Here is a 22,961-nt window from a genome sequence, read left to right on the forward strand (position 1 = left end):
TTGACTCCACTTAGAGCCTCCTTCTGCCAGAAGAAAATATTTTGCTTTTAAGTTTTTAAAGAAATAATAAAGGTAGATGGATCTATTTTACTCTTAAAAATTGAACATAGACAACAGTTAAATTCTACTCTGTACTTTGACATTAATCTCTTCATACCCAGAAATCACTGCCAAAGAACAGCCACTGAATGTCTATAAATACAAGTAACAGTATTTTAAGTCTCATTCCATATATTCCTCCCTTGTCACATAAGCAATGTGTCAAGTCATTATGGGAGGTTGTCATTAAACACTTCAAAGGCACTGGGAGATGTACATTCCCTCTCTATGCCAAAAAAACTCCATAATCCAAGAAGTGATAAAGTTAGGAAATATGTAATTTTATTCTACTCTATGAAGAATAAGCACTAATGGCACAATTATCATGGCATTTAAGAAACTTTAAAGCAAGAGTAAAGAAAAAAATCTAGAATTGATGATATAGGGAAAATTTACAAAAGAAAAAAATCCCAGTAGACTCAATAAATAAAATTAAGAGTTGGTTAATTGAAAAATAAATAAATAAAATGGACAAAGCCCTGGCAAGTGAGATAAAAACAATCACAAATAAACATCATTGAGAATAAAAGATTAATATAAGCACAGATATAGAAGTCATTAAAAGTGCTCAGCACAAAGAAGATATTATTTGTTGAACTGTTTGCTGAACTAATTCCATAAGCTTTACACACACACACACACACACACACACACACACACACAATATAATATATATTAATCTAAACAAAATAGATCATTCCCTAGCAAAATATAAATAAGTTAACTCGTAAGAGCAAGACCATTTGATTAGACAGAATTGAAAAGAAGTCAAAGATTTCCTAGGCAGCAAACCAAAATGCAGCAGACCTAGACAGCTTTACTGGCTTGTTTTACAAACCCTCAGGAAATAGATAATTCCTAAGTGATCTAAACTATTCCAGAGGATTAAAAAATTTTATAACGTAAGGACAACTGATATGAAAACTAAAGTTAACACACTCACAAAGGAAACTTTAAAACAATATTACATTACCAAAAATGCAAAGAGCCTAGCTAAACCATTTAGCAAAATTATCAAAGCAGAATGTTAAAAGAATAATATATCTAAATAGGATTACATACATCTAAATAGAATTAGGATAAATGACTAACTAGGACTCATTTTAAGAATATAACAGAAATCTAATATTAGGAGTTCTTTAATAAAATTTACATTAATAAAGCAGAAAAGCATATAACCTCAAGAAATGGAAAAGTCATTTGATCAGTTAATATTCACTATAGATTTTTTAAAAAAAAGTCCAAAGTATCTTAACCTAAAAACTGAATCCTTAATTTGATAAGGAGCATCCTTCAGAAATCAAGAGTAATAAAATACTAAAGGCATGCCTATTGAATTTGGAATAAGACAAGGAAGCTGGCTTTGACTGCTGTTATTCAATACTTCTCTGAAGATTCTACCCAATGCAATAATACAAAAAAAGAAAAGAGGTATAAGGGTTATAATTCTAAGCCTGGAAATAATATGCTTGTCTACTCAGAAAATTCAAGAAGGTCAGCTGAAAAAATATTACAATTAATATGAATCAGTAATGTGGCCACTTAGAAAGGCAGCATACCCAAATGAATAGTATTTACATACCTAGCAATAAAAAATCTGAAAATATAAAGGAAAAAAACGATCACTTTCATATTAACAGAAAAGTCATAAAATACATATGAGAATAAACCCAACAAGAAATGTATAAGAGCTAAATGATGAAAACCATAAATGCTTACTAAAGGATATATCATTAAAATAAATATTAAAAAGGGATTTTTAAAGCCTTTCTGGATTTCAAAATGGATAAAACCATGTCATTAAAACAGTTTGGTACTGTTGCAGTAACACAAAGAGAAAGTCCAAAAATAAAGCCTGTGTATGTATGCAAGGATTTGGCATAAGAAAGAAGTAGAGTACAGTAAGGATGGATTTTAATAAATGGCTTTCAGACAATGCATGATTTTGGTTGGAAAAAATAACATTAGAGCCCTATCTCTACAAAAAATATATATACTCTAGGTGTATTAAGGTTCTAAATGTTAAAGGAAAGCAATACTAGTACTATACGCCAACATGATAAAAATATTTCTTATAATTTACATAATTTTAAATAGGGAAAGCCTTGATAAATTTGATATGAAACTCAGACACCATGTAAGAAAAACAAGTAAGGCTTTACTACATAACAATTCGTAACTTGTATAATCTGAAAGACACCACAAATAAAATGAAAAAAACAATAATACTAAGGGAAGAAATTTTAGGCTACAAATATAATTGACAAAGAATACCACAAAATAGTTGAAGAGCTCCTACAAATCGATAAGAGACACTCTCATAGAAAAATGGGCACAGGTTATGAACAATTAAGTGAAGAAATGAAAAAGGCTAATAAACATGATCAGTGAAATGAAATTTAAAATGAGATGTGATATTTGATATAGTGAAATGTCACAAATTAAACATTTTTAATATCTGGCATTAGTGAGCATGTGGGGAACAGAGCATTCTCACCCATTATTGATGGGTTTACAATTTGGGACAAATCTTTTGAAGTATAAAATTTGTCAGGACTTATCATTTTAAATGAGTATACTCTTTTCCCCAGCTTCCATTTCCAGGAATCTTACAAAGAATATATAAATATATATACACACAAGGATTTTATATGAAATATTATTTGTAAGAGCAAAAAAAAAAAAGGAGAAATATTAAATGTATCTCAATAGGGAATAGTTATATAAATTATAACATATCCACACTATGGTACAACGTTCGGTACATTAAGAGTGAAGTAGATCTATATGTACTGATATGTGATAACCATGATATAGTGCTGAGTGAAAAAAGTTACACATCAAAGTGATTGGTATGATCTAATTTCAAAACTGTATCCCCCTATACACATTTACGTGTGCAGACACATAGAAACATGAACAGCATCTTATGGAGTCATCCAAATATGAAAAGACAGGTACTTAAAACATGCTGTTTTATAACCTTTTCACTTTACCTTAGATATCCAAAGATAAAAATAATTATTAGTAACATTGACTTTTAAGTAAATCAGCTGTTCATGTTGATATACCACATCACATACTTAAATGCTTGCATCATAGCATACAATACTAAGTTGTAGTGGTGCTTAAGGTCAAATAACACAAAATATATTGGAGAAAGCGACATAATTCAACCAGAAGAAAATAATTTATTTCTGCTCAAAAAGTTTACTATAAGCTAAACCTTGCCAAGAATCTAGTTCAAAAGTTTAGTCCCTCTCATTTTATTCATACAGAATGATAAGTTCTAAAGAAAGTTAAAAAAAAATGTTACTTCAACTGGTTTTCTCTCATTGGGTGCATACTTACCACATTCTGTTTTGTCGTTTCCTCTAGGGTCTGTATCACATATAACCGATTTCGACAGCGCATACTATATATATCTTCATAGTGAATATTACCATATTTCTGCAAGAAATATGATTTCAGTGGACATTCATTCATAATAAACATCCTCTTCTCCTCTTACAATACAATTTTAACATACTCAGTTCTCCCAGAGGCTTTGGTTTTATTTCTAGCTATTTTCTTGACTCGTTCAATGATTTTGCAAATTTTCACCTCCCACAGTTCCATCTACTATGTGTGCAGACTAAGTACAAGAACATTGGTAAAACTCTTAGTCTCTAAAAAAAGAATAATAATAAGAAAAGAGAATACTTTACTTTTCATACAGTGATAGATATTTAAAACTGGTCATTATTTGTGAAAGCAAATGAATTTTGTTTCATTTAACAAAAAGCACATTGAAACAGAGAAGGTTAAACAATCTAGGAACAGTTCACAGAACTAATTTTTAAAGTAAAGTTGGATTTTAAATTGTATCTCTACTTGCATTATTACTCTTAATATACCACTGGAATTATACCATGGTATCAGTCATTTAAAATATGCTATGTAATATATTTATAATATAAAAAACTTACCTCATTTGACTCTCTAATCAAATCTGTAATATCCACTCTAGTATGATTGCTTTTTTCATCACTCACATTTGAACCCTGCTGAACACTTGAAGGCAATGGGCTATCTTTATTAGTGACATTGTCAAAGAACCTATCCAAAAATGATAATAATACAAGAATTAGTGGTACAAAATTATTCAAGCAGAGAAAATGACAGCTAATTTCTCCCTAGTTAGAGGTAAATTTCAACTGTGTGGATAAGGGAAGGCCTTATAAAGAAGTGGTATTTGAAGCTGGTGGGGGATTAGAAGGACACGTGGGGGAAAGGGATGGCGGAAAAATTATTTTGGGTTTTTGGAGGAGAGCATGAAGGAATCAAATAGGCTCAGAGAGTACTCAGCAAATACCACTTAGTCCAGTAAGAATGGAATAGAGTATATAGAGGCATGTAAGAAGAAATAAACAAAGAAAGGGACATTGAGGGTTTATCACAGAGTTAGGAATGACAGAGTGAGATGTTTATATACATACATGAAGAAATTTATATACTGTACATAATGAAATTTAATGTGGCATGACAATAGTTGCCCATTCAAATATTCATTCATTTAACATATACAAATATGTATGCATATACGTATAACAAAACACACATGTGCTCCAATACCAAATAGCATTCATACAAAAGCCACTAGGAAAATAAAGTTAAACCTACCTGAAACAACATGGAAACAAGAACAATTTCCCTCCATTAGATATTTACCATTATCAACTACTATTTCCCTCCTTAAATTAATTTTATATACTTTACAGCCCAAACTGGGAATATGAAAGTACCAGCATACTGAATCAATAATATTAGTGTAAATGGTTCTCTTCAAAATGATCTATGTTTGTTGTATTTTATTTGGAGATAGAGGACTGGACTTCAGGCCTAGCTCTTTCATTCAACTAACTTTGTGAACTTGGGGAAATTATGTGAAGTTGTAGGGCTCAGTTTCCTCTGTAAAATAAGGGAATTGAACAACCTAATTGCTCAGATCCCCTCCAGGATTTAAATGTTATGGTTCTTACAATACCTGTTTAAAGCTGTCACAGCTTCAGCATCATCTTTACATGTCAGCAGTTTGTCTAAATTATAGTCAAGTATTGCCAGTCCCAGTTGCAAAATGGCCTTGATTCCATCATAGAAGAAACAGTCTACCACATTCACTGCACTTTCAATAGGTAGCACACTAATAAAAAGTGTGAGAAACCATGAAAGAGAAACTGAGGAAAAGAATGTCATATCAGTCATGTGTTCTGTCAGCTGAGGAAGGTGATCCCTGATAAGTTCTTCAAAGACTGCCTGATCCACCAAGGCACCTGAAGAATATCAAAAGAAGTTTAAAAATACATTCTTCAAAAGGAGTTGTTTCCATACCTCCCCCCTTCTATTAGCATGCTGATGTATCTCACCCCTCTTCCTTAAATTAGAAACTCTTTTAGTGCCTTTTCTATATTTCACACATTTCTATATTTGCCAGTAAGGTTTCATACATCTAGAAGCACTTGAGAAACCCAATTCAAATTCATTTGAAGAGTTATATTGAGTCTTTATTATATGCAGAGACCTGTAGTAGGTACTACAAGAGATATACCAATTGGTGAAATGATATCAATTTCAGATAACTTAATATTTAATAGAACTCAAGATAAACACACAAATAACTATAATGAAGAACAGTACAATCAATGATCTTGCCATGATACCGAAAGCTTATAAGGGTACAAAGTAGAGACCATCCATCAGTTTTAAGGCAAAGGATAACAGATTTATAAATATTTGATAATTAAAGAAAATATTATACAATTAACAAATATTGTTTAAACGTAAAACTTCCATTTTAATAAGAAGCAGAATAGGTGCTTTATTTTAAAAAGCAACATGTTGCAGTGGGTGGGGGAGGCACATAACAGCACAACGGGGAAGTGAGGACCTGTTGGAGGCCCAAACTTCACTTCCACGTAGATTACTTACGTACCTAATCTTAACTTGTACCCCATGTCTTTATAATAAAGTAAAAAAAAGGCACCATGTTAAATAATCGTCCTAACTATCCATTCAGTACAGTACAAAAAGCTCTTTTTTAAAATAATTTAAGTGAATGTGACATTTTGATATTGCTTACGTTTTGTATCACAAAGTTTTAGATTTGCTCTTTTCTCTCCATTCCCACTAGCACTCTAACTTTCTGCTTCTTCTCATCTATCTTGCATATAAATGCCAGAGCATTACTTTCATATACATTGTCACAATCCTTACTATATAAAGGTATTAAACCCTTAATGTATAGAATTTGGAGAGAAAAAAAGAAGTGATGAAAATAAAACCTCCTGTAACCTACCTACCACCCAGAGATTAACACTGTTGACAAGTTGATGTATTTTTCTGCAGTTTTTTTCTTCTTCTAAAATTTGTATTAAAGTGTATACTAAATCTTTATTTCACTTAGCACTATGTTATATGCATAAAATTCATCAGCTTTATTTGATTAGCCATTAGATAGACAAGGTACACTGAAGTTGCTTAGAAAAAAAATATGTCTGTGTGTATGCATATGAGTGTGTGTGTGTATGTGTGTTTACCAATGATTCGACGATTAAAATAATCTGGCAACATTCGTTCACATACAGCAACCAGAAGCCAAAAAGCTTCTTCTTCGTTTGCATACAGAAGAAGCACAGAAGTCAAAATGTTCATTGCCTAAAATTGATAGAAAAAACTTTTAAAAGTAAATATAACTCAGGTAATAATTACATTTCTTTAAACATAGTGGTTTTTGGCAGTAATAAGAACTGAAAGTAATAATAGTGTAATAATAGTGGTAATGTGAGAACTCCAAGTCAGTCCAAAGCAAAACAAGAAGAAGTCAGGCTAACATTTTATGATCAATTATTTTATATAATAACATTCAAGAAAAAAAAGCAGTAATATCATAAATATATAACAAAATAAGTAAAACCTCTCAAATTTAGACTAATTTCAATGAGTAAAAAATCCTTATCGCTAATCTGATGGAAATGTACATAATTTTCAAGGACATACTAAAATTAAAGAAAACAAACTTCATCTGTATTTCCAACCACCTATAAAGACATAGCCCTTAGATGTAATTATCTTCTATTATGTCTAAAACTAAATATATTTTTTTCTCTATCAAGCAGGATTCTTATCTATCCTAATTTTGATATTAGAAACCTTAGAGTTTCTTCTTACATACTTTAGATGTGCTCTTTCCTCTCCATTCCCACTACCACTCTTTCTGCTTTTTCTCATCTATCTTGCACACAAATGTCAGATCATTACTTTTATATATATTGGTACACTCATGATTATAAAGGTAATAAACTCTTAATGTATAGGATTTGGAGAGAATGGAAAGGTGTGCAAAAGAAAATAAAATCTTCTGTTTTCTATCTACCCAGAGATCAATACTATTAACAAGTTGATGTAGTTTTCTGCAGTTTATCCCTTCTTTTTCTCCTTCTAAAAGTTGTATCAAAGTGTATACTTAATTTTTTATTTTTTTCACTTAGCACTATATTGTACATATCCAATGCCATTAAATATTCTTCTAAAATAGTATTTTTCATGAGTAAAATAATCTTAGGTGGATACATTTAACCATTCTACTATTGTTGGACATTAAGGTTAATTCCAATTTTTTACTACTATATTTTATGCTGCAATGGATATTTCTGTAAATAAATCTTCATCCAAATGTTATACTATTCTCTCAGGACAGATCCTAGAAATGAAATTATTTGGCCAAAGGGTATTTTTTTAAAATACTCAATATTATTGCCAAATTAAACTCCAGAAACACCAATTTATATTTCTTGGATTCTTTTTTTTTGAGTCAGGGTCTCACTCTGTGGCCTATGATTATGGCTCACTTCAGCCTCAACCTCCGGGGCTCTGACAATCCTTCAGCTTCAGCTTCCTAAGTATCTGAGACTACAGGCACTCACCACCACACCCAGCTAACTTAAATTTTTTTTTTGTAGAGATGAGATTTTGCTATGTTGTCTAGGCTGGTCTCAAACTCCTGGGCTCAAGTGTGGTAAGGGCCTTACCAAAACAAAGAGAAAGTGATGTGGCATAGTCAATGTCTAAGTGCACATGAGTAACCCAGTTAAAACCCTGTGTCATAAAATACCCAATCAAAATCCAGGTTGCCATATAAGGGAGACAAAAGGGTTAAAATGTAATATAAGACAAGGCCCTGTTGCATTTCCGGCTCAACCCTTGGATGTGAATCTGCTGGGCCAGTGCCAGCACAAATAATTGCTGCTTCCTGGCAAAGAAGCCTTGGTGTTCCCGTCTCTGCAAAGGGTTCTACCATATCTCTGGGGGCTCATTTGGGAAGTGGAGACGGCGATTTCATGTCCCTTGTCACTGGGGTGCAACTCCTGGGATGCCGGGAGAGGTGACCTAGCCTGGCACCAGAGGACTGATTGATCCGTAGAGGACTAGCCCTCTCAGCGTGCCGGGGCAAGGACCCCAGGAGCTCAAAGAACCTGGTGAGGTCCAGGAGCCAGCCATGGGAGCACCTCTATCAGACTGGTAAGAACCCAGGTTTGATTTGGTAAGCCTGTCCCTAAGAGGCAGAAAGGGAGCCTGATCACCTCCCAGAGTTGCCCGAGTAGTCCCACAGGGGACGAAGTAAGAGTAGAGTCCTAATCCTTGGATCCCTGGTGACCTCATACAGCTTAGGGCGGTAGTAAAGTCGGGAAAAATCCTGAAATCTGCAAGAAACCTCCAGTAAGGTGGGCTGAGCCTTTCAGGGAGGGCCTGGAGTCTTAAGGTCTGCGAGAAGTCTCCATTTCGGGAGATTTAACACCCTTTTGGAAAACTCCAGAATTGTACAGACTAACCCGGTAACCAAAAATGGATAATAAAAAGCATAGGCCTAGGAAGGGAGGTCGGAAAGACTCCCTTAAATTTCTCCCAAATAGTCTGCTGGGGTGAATGTTGAAAAATTTCAAAACAACAACAAAAAAAGAAAATGACTGAGTGTTGTTGTTTTATCTGGCCAAAAAACCTACACATCAGCCCTTGGGTCTTTTGGCCGAAGCTTGGTTCTAATAAAGATTGACTTTGACAAACTTTAATAATATACGTAAATAATAAGTCCTCTGTTTCATCTGAGAAAAAAGACGATGCCCTTTGTTGGCTACCATAGACCCTTCCAATTTTCCCCCTTAAAACAGGAAATGTGAAAAAAAAGAGAAGGAAAAAAAGAATCTGAGACCCCAGAGGAAAGGGAAAAACCTTGAGAGCCACCTTCCTGTATTCCCCTGCTTTATAATCCTCAAGAAGACCAGGAGTGTGAGGGGGAGAATGGCCAAGAATGAAGATCTAACAGGAATTTGAGAGTCAAAACCCCCAAGCTCCCGACATATTTATTCTAACTTAAAAAGGAAATTAGAACAATGTCAGAAAGACATTGAGGTTTACCTTGCCTCCTGAAGATTCAGGCAAAAAGTCAAAACTACTCTCCTTAATTAAAGTCCCACTGGGACAAGGAAAAATTGGTTTTGTAAATGCTCTACTCACCAGTACAAAAGTAAGATATTTTTAAAAAGAAATAAAATCACTCCTAGAGGACCCATTAAAATTGGCTGATCAAGTTAATCAATTCCTTAAACCTAACATATATACTTGGGTAAAACTAATGTCAAATATAAATAATTTTGTTTACTGGGGAAAAAAAGAGAAATGATTAGACAAGCAGTTATGTCCATCTGGAAACAAAATCATCCCCCAGCCCCAGGTACACAGCCTGCTAAACAAAAGTATCCAAATACTAACCCTAGATGAGATAATAATAACCCAAGAGATAGGGTAAAAATGCAAGACTTGAGGAAATTAATGATTAAGGACATTCGAAAATCTGCCCCAAGGTCTCAAAATGTTTCTAAGGCTTTTAAAATTCGGCAAAAAAAGGGAAAAAAAAATCTCCCACAGCCTTTTTTTTTGCAGCAACTCGGGACCAGATAAAAAAATATTCTGGATTAGATCTAGAAAACCTTGCAGAACAAAAATTATTCAAAGTAAACTTTGTTACTAGAAGCTGGCCTGACATTGCTAAAAAGTTACAGAAGCTAGAGAGATAAAATAAAAAGCCCATTAAAAAGCTGTTGGAAAAAACACAGAAAGTATTTGTTAGGTAAGATGGAAAAAAAGCAGAGGCAAAAAGCTTGAAATATGATAAGTACTGTCAAAAAGGTGGTTCAGTAACAAAGGAATGGAAGGTCGGTCCCCATGGATGGGCTCCAAAGGCCAGAGAGGACAAACTAAAAAACAAAAAAACAGCAATCCTAAGGGGAATGGGACAGGGAATTTTAATCCAAAGGAAACTTAAAAAGTTTTAGGGCTTAACAATATATTGTACATTGTGGATTAAATCTTATGCAACTAAAACTACAGGCTTATATTCTAAACTATTAAAAGAGGCCCCAAACCTTCTTGAGTGGACTGAGAAAACATTACAAACTTAAAAAAAAATAAACTTAAACCAAGCCTTAATTACTACTTCTGTCCTACCCCTCCCTTCTTTAAAAAAAAAAATTAAAAAATATGTTTTGGCTATTTCCTCTACCTTATCTTTTCTTAGATTAAAAGGGCTCCTTGCTCAAATCCCTCTTCTTGAGTTTACAGTTCATCAGTTCCAACCCGGAGATTGGGTGCTGATCAAGTCCAGAAAGAAAACTAAGCTCCAATCAAGCTGGGAAGGACCCTATCAAGTGCTTCTGACAACTGAGACGGTCATACAGACTGCTAAAAAAGGGTGGACGCATCATACCTGCACCAAAAATCACCAAAAAAAGTCACAGTACCAGAAAACACTCCCATTAAATAAAAAGTTTTTCCAACAAAACCAGTAAACTAAAATTCAAGAAAACCTAATGTACTCCTCTGTACCTTGTCTCATAGCACTGTCAATTACATTTCTTATCATATGTATGTTTATTGCTTTTATTGTTAAACATATTTGCAAGAATCTTTTCAATCCTGAGCAACCATAAAACCTTTGTTTACCTTAAAGGTATTACCAATTCTAACCATAGTAATAAACAAAAGCAAAGGATGGTTTATTATTAATATCACTAAAACTAACTCCCCAATAACTATTAAATTTGATGCCTGTTCTGTTCTGTCATGTGAAAGTCTTCACGACCAAAAAAAATTACCTATGGTTGACAAATACCTTTGTCCTGAAGCCACTGCTAAAGATGGTCTAAAATATATCAAAACAAAATATGGGGGGGCTGGCCCTTGTGTTATAAATGATATAACTTTACTCGCCCCAAATAACCCTTGCTGGAACTGGTCTGGTGTCTTTTGGACCACTCAATTTAAAGGATGGACAGCTCCAGTAAAAAAAGAAAAAAAAGAAAAACTTAAAAATAATATTCAAATGATAAGAGGGACTATTCCTCCTAGTTGTCAACATTTACAATGTAACCTGTTGTTATTAACAATAACCCAACCTCAACTCATAGACAGAAATCCTGTGATACCTCGAAAATATGGGTTAGGAGCAGTCATATCTGGACAAGACCCTCTAGGTAGATTTTGGATAAGATTAATTACAACGCCTCTAGCATCTTTACCATCCATCAATACTACCCCAACCCCTAATCCAAATCCTTTACAGCTTTGAAAATTAAACCAAACTAACCCCCAAAATAATTCTGGCAAGATGATGATTATAAAGAATAACAGACTTAAAACAAACTTTAGAGATTGAGACAAGATACAGGGACACAAATGCCTGGGTTAAATAGATAAAATATACAATAACAAGCCTTAACACAAGTGATTGTTATGCTTGTGCCACGGGCAGGCTACAGGCAGGCCACAAGTTCAAATACTCCCATTCCCGGTTAACTGGAACACAGAACCCCAAAAAATGAGTTGTCTGTTGGCTCTATATCAAGATAAGGACACATGGAAAAACAAGACTTGCTGCAGTCTTTCCCTAATCCACCTGTACAGATGTCAGATCCAAAGGTGTATCATTCCTTCTCCATAGATAAGATAAATCACTCCTCTTGTCTCTCCAGACAAGGGGATGGCTTCACCGCTCCTGTGAGACATCTATAAACCTGTACCCATGTCCTTAATGACTCTGGGTCAACTAAGGATAACTACTCAAACTTTAACATCCTTCAAGCAGATGTTTGGTAATACTATAAAATAAGATAATTTGAGCCCTGTTGCCACCCAAATAGATAAAAACCTGTGCTTTGATTTGACTGATTATTCCATTCACCCTGACATTTCAAAACCTACTAATAACTACTAAAAAAGTCAAGCGATCATTACCTAAACCACCAGTAACCGGCTCATTTGACTAATATATATCTAAATGCTATGAGTCCCTAAAAAAGTTCCTAATAAATTCAAAGCTCAAAATCAAATAGCTTCAGGATTTGAATCTCTCTTTTAATAAATAACTATAAATAAAAATATAAACTAAATCAATTATATATATTATAATCAACAAAAATTTATTAACCATACTAAAGATACTATTAAAAATTGCTAAGTAATTAAATGCTACTAATAAGATGACATAAAAAAATCATATGGTCTTAGACATGATGCTAACAAAAAAAGGGAGAATATATGTCATGCTAAAAAGACAATGCTATATTTCTCCCAAACTGGTCAAAATCTTGTGTGTTAGGGTTTATCTGCCCATCCTTCTTCCTGCTCTCACTTGCCAGACGGAAACATTTAAAAATTCAAATATTCAAAATGGCGTGCTTTACAGATTGGCAACTAAAAAGATAATGAGTGGCCCCCTGAGCATATCATCCAATACTATGGCCCAGCCACCTGGGCAGAGAATGGGTCCTGGGGCTATCGAACCCCCATTTACATACTAAACCACATAATTCAATTACAGACAGCTGTTGAAATTATAACTAATAAAATGACAAAGGCCCTTAACCTACTAGCCAAACAACAAACCAATATGCACAATGCTATCTATCAAAATTGTTTAGCCTTAGATTACTTGCTTGCTTCTAAAGAAAAATTTATAAAAAACTTAACTTAAACAACTGCTGCTTTCAAATAGTTGAAGAGAAAAAGGTCATAAAAAAAATAACTGACAGGATTTAAAAAAGTGTTTATGTCCTAGTCCAGACCTGAAAAGGCTAAAATCTTGAAAAACTGTTTGGAAGATGATTTTCAACTTATAGAAAATTCAAAACCCTCACAGATAAACTTACAATTTTGAAAATTTGTCTAATCCTGCCCTGTCTGGCTCCCCTGGTTATAAGGTGTGCCTCCAGCCTCAATGAGGTCATGGTTGAAAAAGAAATGGCAACACATATAATGATGTTATAAAAGTACCAACTCCTTAATCAAGGTAATGCTCTTTGACCTTAGAAGGGCCAGAGCATCAAAGGGAGGAATGTGGTAAGGGCCTTTCCAAAACAAAGAAAAAGTGACATAACGTAGACAATGATTAAGTGCATATGCATAACCCAGTTACAACCCTGTGCCATAAAATACCCAATCAAAATGCAGGCTGCCATATGAGGGAGACAAAGGGGCTAAAATATAATATAAGACAACACCCTACTGTGTTTGGGGCTCAGCCTTTAGATGTAAATCTGCTTGGGCCAGTGCCGGCACAAATTAACACTGCTTACGGACAAAAAAGACTCAGTGTCCCCGTCTCTCTGTAAAGGGTCCTCCCACACAAGCAATTCTCCTGCCTCGGCCACCCAAAATGTTAAGATTACAAGTGTGAGCCACTGAGCCCAGCCCCAATTTATATTTCTGACCAGTAGTGTTTGAGTGTTTATTTCACTGCGCCTTTGCCGATATTGATAATTGTAATAATTGTAATCATCATTGTTGATCTCATAGTGAAAATGGTATCTCATTGTTTTAATTTGGATTTCTCTGAGGCTGAAATGTCTTTTTCTGGCTTTATTGTCAATCTGTATTTTTTTCTTTTGTGACTAATCCTTTCATGTCCATTACTCATTTTTATACCTTAATACCTTTCTTATAGATTTATATATGAAGTATGTCAATTCCATGCCATATCTGGCACAATGTTTGATAATAAGTTTAGTTTTTACTCCATCGCTTTCCTGTGCAAGAAATCATAATGGAAGAGGATACAGTGAAACTGGCAGATGAACATCTTCTGAAAATGTTTTCCTTCATAAAAGTAACAAGAGTTCATGACCCGCCTGGGCAACTTGGCGAGACCTCATCTCTACAATAAATCAAAAATTAGCCGGGCGTGGTAGTGTGCGCCTGTAGTTCCAGCTACTTGGAAGGCTGAGGCGGAAGGATCGCCGGAGCCCAGCAGGTCAAGGCTGTGGTGGCTGGGAGCGACAGAGTGGTCTGGGTGACAGAGTGAGACTCCAACTCAAAAAATAAAAAAGAAAAAAAAAAAAGAAGTAAACTTCTATTGTGTTTCAGTTATTATCTATGTTTGTATTAGCAGTCTAGCCTATCCTAATTAATATTGTGCTCCTAAGGAATTTTTTTCAATGATTCTTCTACTGTCTATGAAATAAAATGTAGACTCTTGACCTATTCCAATAGCCTTATTGATTTTTTTCTCCATCTACTTCACTTCATTCACCCTATAATTCTACTAAACTAAACAGAACATGGTACTGTATACATTCTACATTTACCTCTATCTGTATTGGGTTACACTGATCCCTTGACCTAGAATATTATTTTCATTCCATCTCTATATGTCCAAAATTTGCCGGTTTTCAAGATCTGCAAATGCTACCTCTTCCAAGTTTTCTATGATTTCCCATGAAAATAATTTCTCCTTATTATGAATCCTGACAGGACTTTATATTTCTCTAACAGTTTGTCTCATTTGTTTTTCAGTTTCGTTTTTTTTTTTTTTACTATATGAATATGTTTTAATATCTACCAGGGTTTTGCTCTGTTGCCTAGGTTGGAGTGCAGTGGCAAAATCATGGCTCACTGAAGCCTTGAACTCCTAGGCGCAAATGGTCTTCTGGCCTCAGCCTCCCAAGTAGCCGGGAAAATACATGCATGTCATCATGCCTAGCTAATTTTTCTTCTTTTTGTAGAGACGAGGTCTTACTTGAACTCCTGGTCTCCAGTGATCCTCCCAACTCAGTCTCCCAAAGTGTTGGGATTACAGGAGTGAGCCACCACACCTGGTCAGCCTATATATTTTTAAGGGCAGAATCCTTATCTGAAACATCTTTATATAGCCTTAAGTACCTAGCACAGTATCTTTACAGATCAGAAATTCAATAAACATTTGTCAAATTAAAAAGAACAAATTAATGAAATGTCAATTCTCCTAAGTATTCCCACTACCATCCCACTTATATTAATACTGTCCTCTATTTCACTCCAACCTCTGTCCTTAACACCATAATTTCTAAATTAGTAAAGTTGGATTTGATGTGATTTTATCATTTGGAACATGCACACACTTGGGCTTATAGTGAAGTCACACCTGGCAGTATCCAATTTTGGGATTCCTGTATGCGTAAGCAGTAAGTACCCGCCTCAGAGCAGATATGCCAGTGTCACTCTGAAAGGCTGGGTGTTCAGGCAGGGAACGGCGTAAATCACGTTCAATTTCTTCAGTAGCCAAGTTGCAGGTCCCTAAGGACTGCTCAACCACGTCAACATAATAGCCAGGATTAGTAGCCATGTCATTAACAGCACCTGCGAAGATGATTGCATTAAATACAAAAGAAGAGGAAAAATTGTATTATTATTAATACAATTATTAATACAATAAAGCTACTATTTGCATATATACATGAAGAATTGGATTTTATTACCTTAAAATTTAGCTTTACATTCAAGTAATTTCTGAACACAAAAAGCACTTCAGACCAGAATCTACATCAAGCTACTAATCTTATCCCATAGAACACCATTTTCATGAGTTTCCCCCCCTTTAACTTTCCTTTGACATTAGAGATAAAGATTTTCCCCCAATTATACATATCTTGCCTAATAAACTAATCTGCTCAGATACTGGATTTGTGGGCATATAGATAAATACACATAACTACTTACCTGTCTCACTTTGACTAGCCTAAACTCAAGATGAGTACGATTTTGTCCTAGCTATCTTTTTAATTCTTTGACTTTAGCTTAGTGCATAATTAATAGAAAGGGCATACTTAATGCCTGTTAAATGAATAAAGTGAATAAATATAATACCTGAAAAAAGCATCCAAAGTTCTCCTCTTAAGGTTTCTGGAATCCCTCTTACAACCAGATCTCGAGTCTTTTTGGTCCGAAACATACTAACGCCACGCCCACATTCTGCAAATAGAATGTTCCATGACTGTTCCTTCATCTTTTCTTTCAACTATAACAGAAAAATCAAAGCAACTAAATTCGGTGAGAAATTAACTTCTCTAAAATAACTTGCACACTCTCTTTACCTTGAAACAACATCTATGGAAATCAAAAACACAGAAAATCAAAACCAGTATTCACACAGTGGTGAAACACTGAACCTCTGTCATCACAAAAATCTTTAAACCCATGTGAGCATAACAGCTTTAATTTACTATCTTAATTCTTAGCTAAACTCATAAAAAAATGGTAAAAGTGTTATACTTAGGAAGTAAAGCTTTCAACCATAATTCTTCTCAAAAAACCTGTTTGGGATAGAGTACTAGAAATCAATGCAAATAAAACCCAATGTCAATAAATATGTATGGCTATTACACATCCATAAAAACCCCAATGTTCAACTTTAATTTTTTTTCTGAATAACAGTCCTCATGTGTAGTGGAACCAAACAAGTCACACAGTAGTACTTGCTGTAAAAACTTTTCAAGTCCAAAAAGAAGAGTTTTCAGTTGTGGTTCTTTCTAGTCTGCTTTAAAATTTTTATTTTTCATCAACTGTATCAGCCGATAGATTGAAATATTTTATGTGCCTACCATTTTAGAATTAAGAGTCTCCAAATTCTGAGGATGAAATACCGTCATTAAGGCTTCAGTGTTCATAGTTTTACTGCATTCTCTCTGACATGTCAAAGATTGTACCTCAAAATTCTCAGATGGGCCTGTAGAGTCAGAACTAACAGCAAGCTGAAAAAGAAAGTCAGAATATAATTGTCTCAAATGCATGCTTAAAAGTTTCTTCAAGACAAAAGGCTAATGTTTACCCATCATTTATAAACTACAACCTATATACATATCAAACATTAAAGCAATGTCTCAGAAAGACATTATTTTCCTATCAAAATTAAAGATGTCAAAAAACTGACTTACAGAATGACAAACTCAGAACCTCACTGAGCACATTCCCCAATACAATCAATAAAATATTGCCAAAACAGTCCAAATAAATCACTTCAAAACACTGGAATTAACTAATGGCATAGAATAAACTTAAAGGGACTTATTCTAGAAAGACTAATGAACCTCAGTAAGAACAGTAGAGTTTGCGGAGTTTTAACTTGAGGTTACTTCCATCCTCTCTTCTTCTGAAGCTCAGAAGTGTGGGAAGCATGAAAGCCAGTAGTATGACAGCAAGCGGATCTTTTGAAGTGTCGTTAAAAACTCTATCCCCAGAGCACAGTCAATATTTTGATTAAACTAGCAACTCCATAGAAAATCTCCATTCCCAGGGTGTTGCTATCATTTGATTTGGTTCACCACACAGCTTGGTGAAAAAAGCTGTTTCCAGGATGCTATGGAAGACAATAGCAATATGCTGGTGATATCACAGCTACCCAAGGCTGTGATTACAGGCAGGGCACATAAGAGTCTGGTTAAAAACTGAAAAGGAAGACCTGGAAACCCAAACCCATATGGAACTTTGAAAGGCTCCAACATATTCTTGGGGAACTAGAAGTATGCACACATGTACAAGAGTCTCAGTATGACTAGAAATAATTGGGACAGAAGAAGGCTCTAGACCCTCAACTCTGGCTGTCTTTGAAAGGAGAAAATTAAAGCTAAGGATGATTTATAAATTGTCTGAAGTTTGAGGTATAACTTCACACAAAAATCCCCCTGGAAAAAAGGTGGAAGATTTAATAGCATAAGGCATTTAAGGAAATCTTCTGATCTATCACTGGATGACCACTAAATTATACTGACTGACTCAGGGGATGACCCAAAAAAGTCAAGCTTAAAAACTAAAAAAAAAAAAAAGGCCAGGCTTGGTGGCTTAGCCTGTAATCCCAGCACTTTGAGAGGCTGAGGTGAGAGGATTGCCTAAGCCCAAGGGTTTGAGACCAGCCCAAGCAACTTGGCAAGACCTCATCTCTACGATAAATAAACAAAATTAGCCAGATGTGGTAGTACATGCCTGTAGTTCCAGCTACTTGGAAGGCTGAGGCGAAAGAATTGCCGGAGCCCAGCAGGTCAATGGTGGGGTGGCCGTGAATATGCCACTGCACTCCAGCCTGGGCAACAGTCTGGCAAACTCCAACTCAAAAATTAAAAAAAAAAAAGATTAAAAAAAATTTTTTAAAGAAAAGAACTTTAATAAACAACAAGAAAACAACAAACAGAAAATGTCCTTGAGGGGGTTCAGCTGTTGGATTTTGCAAACAAAGAATGTAAAGCAGCTATCATAAATATATTCAGAGAACTAAAGGAAACTATATTAAAAAAAGACCTAATGAAAAGTGGGCAAAAGATCTAAGCAGACACCTCTCCAAAGAAGATATAAATGGCAAATAATCATATGAAAGTTGTTCAACATCATATGTCACTGGACAATTGCAAATTAAAACAAATTATACACCTATTATAATGGCTAAAACCCAAAAAACTGACAATACCAAGTGCTCATGAGGATGTAAGAAAAAACTATCATTCATTGCTGATGAGAATGCAAAATGGTACAGCCACTTTGGAAAATGGTTTGGCAGTTTATTACAAAGCTAAACACCAGTCTTACCATATGATCCAGCAATTGTGATCCTAGGTATGTACCCAAATGAGTTGAAAACTTATGGCCATAGAACAATCTACACATGAATGTTTTTAGCAGTTTTATTCATTAATTGCCAAAAATTGGAAGTAACCAAGGTGTTCTTCACTGGTGAATGGATACACACTGTGATACATCTAGACAATGGAATATTTTTCAGCAATAAAAATAAATGAGCTACCAAATCACAAAAAGACATGGAAGAACCTTAAATGTATACTGCTAAATGAAACAAGCCAATCTGAGAAGCCTACATATGGTATTACAACTATATAATATTTTAGAAAAGCCAAAATTATAGAGTAAGTAAAAAGACCAGTGATTGCCAAGGGCTAAGGGGAGGGATGAACAGGTGGAGGACAGGGAATTTGTGGGGCAGAGGAACTATTCTATATACTATTGTAATGGTGGATATAGTATTATGCATTTGGAAAAACCCATAAAACTGTATAGCACAAAGAATGAACCCTAATGTAAACTATGGTATTTAGTTAATAATAAGGTATCACCACTGGTTCATCAATCATAACAAATGTATTATACCAGTGCAAGGAGTTAGCAATAGGAGAAACTGTGGACAAGGTAGAGGGTAGGTGAAAGTATATAGGAACTGTCTGTATTTTCTGTTCAATTATTCTATAAACCTAAAACAACTCTTAAAAAAGTATATTAACCAAAACAAAATAAAGGAAGTTATGACAACTATGTCCCATCAAATAGAGAATATCAATAAAGAGACAGAAATTATTACTTTTTAAAATCAAATTGTGGAGCTGAAAAGTATGGTAACTGAAAAAAATCACTAGAGAGGCTCAACTGTATATTTGAACTAGTCAAAAAAAGAATCAACATTTTTTGAAGATAAGTCAGTAGAGATTATCTAGTTAGAAAAAATAAAGTAAAAGGAAAGAAGAAAAATGAATAGCACCTCAGAGACTTGTGGGAAACCATCAAGCATATATATAACATAGATATTCCTAGAAAGAGAGAAAAAAGAACAGAAAGAATATTTGAAAAAATAATGGCTAAAAACTCCCCAAATCTCACAAAAGTATTAATCTACTCAACAAACTCCAAGTAGAATAAATTCAAAGAGAGCAACATCTACATAGATCATAATCAAGCTGACAAAAGTCAAAGTGAGAATTTTGAAAGCAACAAGAGAAAAATAATTTATCATGTACAAGAGAGTCTCACTAAGCTCAAAGGTGGACTTCTCACCAGAAATCTAGGGGACCAGAAAACTGTGAAGTGACATATTCAAAATGTTGAAAGAAAAAGACATTCAACCAAGGAGTCTACATCCAGAAAATTATCCTTTAAAAAACCAAGGATAAAAGGCACATGAAACATATTCAATAGCATTAGTCATTAGAAAAATGTAAATTAAAACTACAATGATATAGCATATCACATGCACTAAAAAGGTTATAATAAAGAAATATATAATAACAAATGTTGGCAAGATTGTAGACTAGGAAACTTCAGATATCACCAATGGGCATGTAAAATTGTTCACCCTATTAGAAAATAGTTTCTTAAAAAGTTAAACACAAATGTACCCCGCATGACTCAGCAATTCCACTCTTAGATATTAATATATATCCAAGAGAAATGAAAATATATCCATACTACAATTTGCACACATATACTCTCAGCAGCATTATTCATAACTACTAAAAATTGAAAACAGCTTAATGCTTATAAACTGACGAATAGACAAACAAATCTGGTATATCCATACAAGGAATACTACTCAGCAATATAAAGGTATAAACCACAGATATATTTTATGACAAGGATGAACCTCAGATATATTATGATCAGCAGAAACCAGACATAAGAGACATCATACTGTGCCATTCCAGTCTTATGAAATATCAAGAAAACTCAAGTCTACAGACAGACAGTAGATTAGTGTTTGTATAAACTCAACTATATGATGCCTAAAAGAAACTCATTTCACCTGTAAAGGCATACACAGAATAAAAGTTAAAGGAAAAGAAAACCTCAAACACCTAAGCAAAATGGAACATACCTCAAAATAGTAAGAGCCATCTACAAGAAACCTACAGCCAACATACTGCTAAACAGACAGAAATTTGAACCGTTTCCCCTGAAAATCAGAACAAGGCAAGACTGCCCACTGTCACCCCTCCTGTTCAACATAGTGTTGGAAGTCCTAGCTAGAGCAATCAGACAAGAGAAGGAAATCAAGGGTATCCAAATAAGAAAAGAGGAAGTTGAGTTATCCCTCTTTGCAGACAACATGATCTTATACCTTGAAAACCCAAGAAAATCTGTCAAAAACATCCTTGCACTGATAAAAGACTTTGGCAAAGTCTCAGGGTATAAAATCAATGTGCAAAAGACAGTTGCATTCCTACAGACCAACAGTAAACAAACAGAAACCCAAATAAAAAGCACAATCCCATTCACAATAGCCACAAAAAACTGAAATACCTTGGCATCTTCCTAACCAGAGAAATGAAAGCCCTTTACAACAAAAACTACAAAACACTGTTCAAAGAAATCAAAGATGATAAAAACAAGTGGAAAAATATTCCATGCGTATGGATTGGAAAAATCAACATTGTTGAGATGTCCATCCTACCCCAGGCAATCTACAGATTTAATGCAATACCCATTAAATTACCAGCATCATTCTTCTCAGACCTGAAAACAACAACACAGAAATTCATATGGAAACATAAACGACCATGAATAGCCAAAACAATCCTCAGCAAAATAAACAAAGCAAGAAGTATCACACTTCCAGACTTTAAACTTTATTATAAGGCTACAACGATCAAAACAGCCTAGAATTGGTACAAGAACAGGCATATAGACCAATGAAACAGGACAGAGATCCCAGAAGCAAAACCTCAGTTTCTCAACCAACTCATCTTTGACAAAGCCTCCAACAACAACCACTGGGGAGAGGAGAATCTATTCAGTAAATGGTGCTGGGAAAACTGGCTGACCACATGCAGTAGATTAAAACAGCACCCCTACCTATCACCATACACAAAAATTGACTCTAAATGGATCAAAGACCTAAATGTAAAACCTCAAACTATAAGAAGCGTCAAAAGTGCAGGAGACATCCTTATGGAAATTGGAACTGGTCACGAATTCCTGATCAAAACCCCAAATGCCCATGCCATAAGAGATAAGATAGACAAGTGGCACCTCATCAAACTGAAAAGCTTCTGCAAAGCAAAAGAAACCATGAAGAGAGTGAGGAGATAGCCCACAGACTTGGAAAAAATATTTGTCAACTGTATATCTGACAAAGGCTAACACCTAGGATCTACAAGGAACTCAAACATGTCAAAAAGAAAAAAAACAAACAAACAGCCTTATTGCAAAGTAGGCAAAAGATATGAGTAGACATATCTCAAAAGAAAATATATGAGTAGCCAACAGATACCTGAAAAAAAGGTTCAGCCTCACCAATCATCAAAGAAATGCAAATTAAAACCACACTGAGATATCACCTAACTCCAATCAGGATGGCCATCATCAATAACTCAAAAAACAACAGATGTTGGAGAGGATGCGGGGAAAAGGGAACACTTCTACACTGTTGGTGGGAGTGTAAACTAGTACAACATCTGTGGAAAATAGTTTGGTGATTACTAAAAGATCTAAAAATCAACTTTCATACAACCCTACTGGGAATTCCCCTACTGGGAATGTGCCTGGAGGAACTCAAATCACTCTATGAAAAAGACACTTGCACATGCATGTTTATTGCAGCATTATTCACAATAGCAAAAACATGCAACCAACCATGCTGCCCATTGAAAGAGGACTGGATAAAAAAATGTGGTACATATACATGATGTAATATTATACAGTCATAAAGAAGAACAAAATTATGAACTTCGCAGCAACTTGGATGAACT

General features: G+C 34.7%; 1 protein-coding gene across 1 annotated transcript in view; it reads right to left on the reverse strand.

Moving 5' to 3' along the window:
- The window catches only part of TBC1D8B (TBC1 domain family member 8B), a 79,668-nt gene that overhangs the window by 8,921 nt on the left and 47,786 nt on the right, over positions 1-22,961 (reverse strand). Inside the window, exons 8-14 of the mRNA XM_008072861.2 lie at positions 17,043-17,192; positions 16,309-16,459; positions 15,587-15,801; positions 6,675-6,792; positions 5,126-5,411; positions 4,068-4,197; positions 3,451-3,549 (exon numbers count right to left, since the gene is read on the reverse strand). Coding sequence (XP_008071052.1) covers positions 3,451-3,549; positions 4,068-4,197; positions 5,126-5,411; positions 6,675-6,792; positions 15,587-15,801; positions 16,309-16,459; positions 17,043-17,192 — 1,149 coding nt within the window. The remainder of the gene's footprint in view (positions 1-3,450; positions 3,550-4,067; positions 4,198-5,125; positions 5,412-6,674; positions 6,793-15,586; positions 15,802-16,308; positions 16,460-17,042; positions 17,193-22,961) is intronic.

The sequence above is a fragment of the Carlito syrichta genome, unplaced genomic scaffold (assembly GCF_000164805.1).
Source record: "Carlito syrichta isolate Samal-C Ts95f unplaced genomic scaffold, Tarsius_syrichta-2.0.1 Scaffold315473, whole genome shotgun sequence".
Taxonomy (NCBI): Eukaryota; Metazoa; Chordata; class Mammalia; order Primates; family Tarsiidae; genus Carlito; species Carlito syrichta.